The sequence below is a fragment of the Lactuca serriola genome, chromosome 7, assembly GCF_051521515.1.
Source record: "Lactuca serriola cultivar US96UC23 chromosome 7, Lser_US96UC23_V15, whole genome shotgun sequence".
Classification (NCBI taxonomy): Eukaryota; Viridiplantae; Streptophyta; class Magnoliopsida; order Asterales; family Asteraceae; genus Lactuca; species Lactuca serriola.
This window is the reverse complement of record NC_136414.1, coordinates 180891279-180897108: the sequence shown is the minus strand read 5'-3', so window position 1 is coordinate 180897108 and position 5830 is coordinate 180891279. Positions and strand designations below refer to the sequence as shown.

Below are 5830 nucleotides of genomic sequence, written 5' to 3'. Positions count from 1 at the left end.
CTTCCTTTGGGTTCAGGGTTAGGATCCTCTGCAACATTATATGTCTCACTATGTGGAGCCTTTCTTAGTTTATCATAGTCGTTGAAAGTTGACTTTGGTCAAGATGGTTGGGTTGCTTTTGGAGAAAAAGAACAAAAATTAGACAACAAATGGACTTTTGAAGGTGTAAAGATTATTCATGGGAAGCCTTCTGGTATAGACAATACAAAAATGGCATGCTACTTTTATTCTCATGACAAAATACCATGCTAATTTCATTTTTATAACTAGAATAGCATGCTACTTTAATTTCTAAAATAAAACTAATATGCTACCTTCATTGATATGACAAAAAAGGCATGCTTTTTTTATTTATATGACACAAATAGCATGCTATTTGTATTTTCTAGACAAAAAAAAAAAAAAAAAAAAAAAAAAAAAAACTTTCATTTTTATGACAATTATAACATGCCAATTTCATTTATATGAAAAAAAATAGCATTCAAATTCATTTTTTTGGCAAAAAAAAAGCATGTTACTTTCATGTTTATGATAACAAAAAAATAGCATGCTACTTCGTTGTTACAATAAAAAAAAAAAGCATGCAACTTCATTTTTATCACAAAAGAGCATGCTACTTTCATTTTTGTTGCATTTAATCTTATTATCATGTTTGTCGCTCCACCGGGTAGTGTTTTGTTTTCATTCAAGCTTCAAACTAAAATGTTAAGAAACGCCTGGAAGCATACAAATCTATATGTGTATGTTTATGTGTGTTAGATTGTGCGAAAGAGAAACTCAAGAAACTTAGTGTTCATATCATGTTTACCGAGAACCATCTTAATGTGAAAAATGTCAAGGGCTATTTGGTAATTTTCATTTGAAAACCCTACAAAATGTGTTTGTTATTTTGTATTTGTCATTGTTTTAGCTTTCAGGGTATGATTTAATCTTTTCTTTTCACTTATTAATTCTGTAGGATACTTGCTCGTACCTACATTGAGATTTAGTTGTGTTGGTGGTAACGCTGCTTCTTTGGTTCTTAAATTCTTAAGGAGAGATTAGATTTTTTTAAATTTCGTATCATTTTAAGTTTTATTTCAAATAAAATATGAATAATGGTTTCAGGCAGGGCGGAACAATGGTGACCAATATCGAAATGCCTAATAAGCCTATAACTTTAGCAACTTCTTCATTCATATTTAAAGTAATCAATTTTATCATTCTTACACATTTGACCCATTTGATTTTTTAAAATTTCCGGTTATTAGCCTATAATGGGTTTTGTTTTTCTCTATTTTTTTAATGCTTAATAGAAATATGTAATGCAATTTAACCTTTATTATGATTAATTTTATTTAAGAATCATCAAGTTTATCTCTTTTTTTATTATTAAAATGTGATTAAAAACATTGTGTTCATCACAATAATTTTTTAGAAAAATTAATGTTTATCATAATAATTTGTATATATGGAGGAGCTTTTATAGAAAAGGTTCTGCTTGTAGAAATAGTTTAGCGAAAGAAAACACAAAGAAATGATAGATAACCTATTGGGCTTGATTTGTGAAGGAAAATTGAAATACGAGTAAGTCCTCCATTTATTCTCATTAAAGGAAAAAATAAATGAGTTTGAATGTGTAAAAAGTTGGTACTTAATGGGAAGGTCTATCAGTTGATTTTTTATTATTATGTGGTTTTTTATGTGTTAAGTCAAAGAGGCCTCCATACCATATATATATATATATATATATATATATATATATATATATATATATATATATATATATATATATATATATATATATATATATATATATATATATATATATATATATATATATATATATATAATCATTAAGTTCTAGTTCCTTGACTATGCCCCTAATTATGACAATGTACTTCTAATTGAGCCTGTGGTATTATGAATTTGCTAATCATGGTTTCTTTTTATAATAGAATGGAAGTTTTTTGGTTAGTTTTGTAAATTTCTTGTATAGGCATTTACTTTTGTTTTTATATTTAATATGAATGAACATTTTTAACTTTTTAAAATTAAGTAAATAGAATACACCAATCCATACGAAGTATGGGTAGCTACATTAGTTATGATTACATAGAGGGGTTTTTTGATACATATCCAAAAAATCAAAATATTACAACTACACTTAATCTTTCTTAAACCTCATAAGGTGTGCATTGAATCTTTAACTATTGGATAGAGTTGAGATCATCTTTATCTTTATGGGATAATATGAACATTTTTCTATGAACACTACAAATTGGTTGAGAAAAAACACTACTTGCAATAAGAAATGATTGCTATTTCGTACAATTAACATATGAAGTTGACACTATCTTGAACTATTTTCACATGAATTACAAATAAAAAGAAAAATAACAAAAAAAGAAACTCATATGTCCACGTGTCGGCATTTAATTAGCAAAAGAAGGATTGGAATTATCTGAACTATATTATTTGTGTTCGTATAGTATCGTAGATATTCAGTATCGATCCAATTTGAGAATCATCTGATCGGAACCTCCTAAAACCCTAGAATTTCTTCAAACATCATCTCCACAAAAAAAAATCATGAGTGAACCAGGTAAGGATTACTATCAAGATCAGCAACAACCCCCTTATGAATATGGAACTTTCCAAGGCGTTCAAAACTATCCTCCTCCGCCGCCTGTCATCGGTTTTCCGCAGCCAATTCCACCTCCCGGCGTCTCCGGTGGTCCTTCTGTCAACCACTACGTCCATGGTTACCAGGCCTTTCCAGGTATGATTACTCGATCTCTTCGGATCAAATAGGCGAAATAGTGTTTTTGTTGAGAATTGAGATTGATCAACTTAATAACGATCTTAAAATCGATCTGTTTCACAGTAATTTCTCCAAATTAGTTTGGTACATGATAGAATCAACAACAAAACGTGCGAAACTGTCAATGTGGAATGATCTTGTGATCAGACTGTTAAATTCGACGAATTGCACTACTCAATTTCTATGTTTTTTTATCAATTAGGGTTTATGTTGAATTTGTGCATTTTGTTATGGTGTTTTCCAGGTTATGCAGTTGCTGAGGGAAGACCTGTAAGGCAGAGGCGCCTTCCATGCTGTGGTATTGGCATAGCGTGGTTATTGTAAGCTTTAATCCTGTTGAATTCAAACAAATCAAATGATCTTGGAGTTGATTTTAAGTTAATTTTTTTATATATATCAGTTTGATCTGATTTTGGGTTTTTGATTTTGAAGGTTCATTATTGGTTTCTTCATGGCTGCAATCCCCTGGTATATTGGAGCATTCATTCTAATGTGTGCCAGATATGATCATCGTGAGAAACCTGGATATATTGCATGTTTAATTGCTGTAAGATCTTCATTCTTCCCCTTCACTCATCGTATTTCATATTCTTCACAATCTTTACAAATAGATTCAAGATTGCTAAATCTAACACACACAATATTTTTTCTTTTTTTAAATATTTTCATTTGGTTTGTGTTGTGTTTCAGGCTATTATTGTGACAATTGGTGTGATTTTTGGTGTAACAAGTGATGACTATGATTGGGACTGGTGATCTATCTGAAACAGTAAAGTCAGCTGTACAGACTTAATTAAAAGGATGAATTTCCCTCTAGTGATTCTTACTATATGAAAAAGCATTAATGTCATGAAATTGTGGTTCATTTGTCTTTTATTGTATCTTTTTTAGGTTATTGGTGTATGTTATTTGTTATTAATGTATGGTTGTCGCCGTTTCTAGTACTTTTGTTTAAATGCTAAGTTCGACCTATATGTATATAATTATATATCTCTTATAATAAAAGGTATTGAATCAATGTTGTTCGAGATAAATATCAATTTTTTTTCTATGTTACTATTATTACTATTATTATTATTGTTATTATGTTAATTTAGAAGTAAAAATCAATCTTTTGTTGGTAAACTAGTGTTATTAGCATATTTTAATGTAATTTTAATTACTATCCAGATAGACAGAGTTTGGTTTACTATATGATATTGGAGTGTGTGGTGCACACTTAAAGTGATAAATATGAACTCAGGAATACAGAACCTCTAGCGGTGGTCGAGTGGTGCCTCGAAACCTAAACAGATTTTGATGGCTAGGCAATGCCTCGAAACCTAAATAGATTTCAATGGTTAGGTAATGCCCCAAAACCTAAACAGATTTCTATAACAGGAAAGAGTTTGAAACTATATTTCCCACCAAAACCAGTTATGACATCATGATAATGTAATAGTTTGTTATGTCTTATGAATACCATTGTAATCACCACTTTGGTGCCAGTTTTGGTGTATAACCACCTTCCTAACCAACTTTTTGGCACCAAGAAGGAAGATAACCAACTACAAATCTTTATTTTCCTTTTAACCAATTTGCTTATATAAAATGAAGATTGATATTTCATGTAAAGGTTACGCTCTTAATACTCAAATATTCGATTCTTTGCATTTTCGGTCTCTCTCAAAACACATCAAAGCAAAGGAATTATATGTTTCTTAATTTGAATTAGGCTTGTAATTCGAATTGTTTATGTTCTTGGATTATCTCACTTTTGAATTCATGTACCACAAACAATAGGGATTAATTATAGGTTTCAGAAAGTATTTGGAAACTCGATCCTATAAATTATCCAAGTGTTAATTGTTATTATGATACCTTATATCTAACTTCTTTTTCATCTCATCAGAACATCATTGCTATAACCAATTAAAGCAGCCCCTACATCGCCTCTTTCGCCACAACCTAAGTTTTCTCATCATATTTATATCCAATTTGTGTATTAGTGTATTTGAGATTTTGTTGAAAGAAGTATCGCAATGCATCGACCGAAATCCATCAAATGATTAATCCTTATTTGTGGACTAGGTGCAAATTTAGTATGTAGCATATGTGACCTTACTGTATCAGTTTCAAAATATACAATATTTATAATGCTTATGATCAAGGTTCTAAAAAGCTCTACATGGCTTCACCATGACGTGCCATGGCTCTAAGGCTTGTACTTGACGTCACATTTTAACAAAATGTCGCCTTAAGTCATACGTATATAAAAATGAATAATCGTAGAAAATATATATATCAAATTACTAATTGCAAAAAAAATTGTTGTCTTAAGTCACACCTTACAAACGACATAGCTCGCTACAACTCATACAAACTTGAGGTTTGATATTACCGTCAAAGTCACGTCTAACATTAATTAGAACCTTGCTAATGATTGAGTTTTGTGTGCCTTTTATATGTTTAGTGACTCAACTCAATTTTTGCCGTGGTTGGCTTACGAATATTCGAATATATATCCCTCGTTTACCTTGGTCAAGCCTGAAAACTAACAAGTGAAATACATATAACGGCTAGGGTTTCATATTATTATCAAAGAGAAGTACAAATACGATGAAAAGGAAAGACATAATATATAGACAAGCTAATTAGGGTTTCCTAGCGAAAAGGCCCAATCATAAAACTCAATACAAAATAAAGCCCAAAATCTTATTAGCCTAACATCCCCCTTCAAACTCACAATGCAACAACAATAAGCATTGAGAGTTTGTCAGACAGAAAATGGAATTGAGGAGCAGTCAACGGCATCATAAGAATATTAGCAATCTGCAAAGAGGAAAGAACATAAGGAAGGGAGATAGTGCCCTTCTGGAGATGATGACGTGTGAAATGACAGTCAATCTCAATGTGCTTTGTGCGCTCATGAAACACTGAATTGTTGGCAATCATTATCGCACTCTCATTATCACAATACAAAGGGGTAGGCTGAGACATGTGAACGCCCATATCTTCAAGAAGCCATGTCAACCAAACAATCTCACA

The 5830-nt window shown here is 31.0% G+C and overlaps 1 protein-coding gene across 1 annotated transcript; it reads left to right on the top strand.

Moving 5' to 3' along the window:
• The first annotated feature begins 2469 nt into the window (after nt 1-2469).
• LOC145063572 (large ribosomal subunit protein eL20z-like) lies at nt 2470-3837 on the top strand. Its single transcript, XM_079011169.1, has 4 exons — nt 2470-2761; nt 3048-3123; nt 3236-3350; nt 3494-3837. The coding sequence occupies exons 1-4, from the start codon at nt 2572-2574 to the stop codon at nt 3557-3559; spliced, it is 447 nt and encodes a 148-aa protein (XP_078867295.1). The 5' UTR covers nt 2470-2571; the 3' UTR covers nt 3560-3837.
• The last annotated feature ends 1993 nt before the right edge of the window (nt 3838-5830 follow it).

Excerpts from the sequence above, each read along its gene's own strand:
- LOC145063572 (XM_079011169.1), top strand. The coding sequence starts at position 2,572 with ATGAGTGAACCAGGTAAGGATTACTATCAAGATCAGCAACAACCCCCT. Across the intron at positions 3,124-3,235 it reads ATTGGCATAGCGTGGTTATT|GTTCATTATTGGTTTCTTCA; the intron begins GTAAGCTTTAAT and ends TTGATTTTGAAG. Across the intron at positions 3,351-3,493 it reads ATATTGCATGTTTAATTGCT|GCTATTATTGTGACAATTGG; the intron begins GTAAGATCTTCA and ends GTTGTGTTTCAG.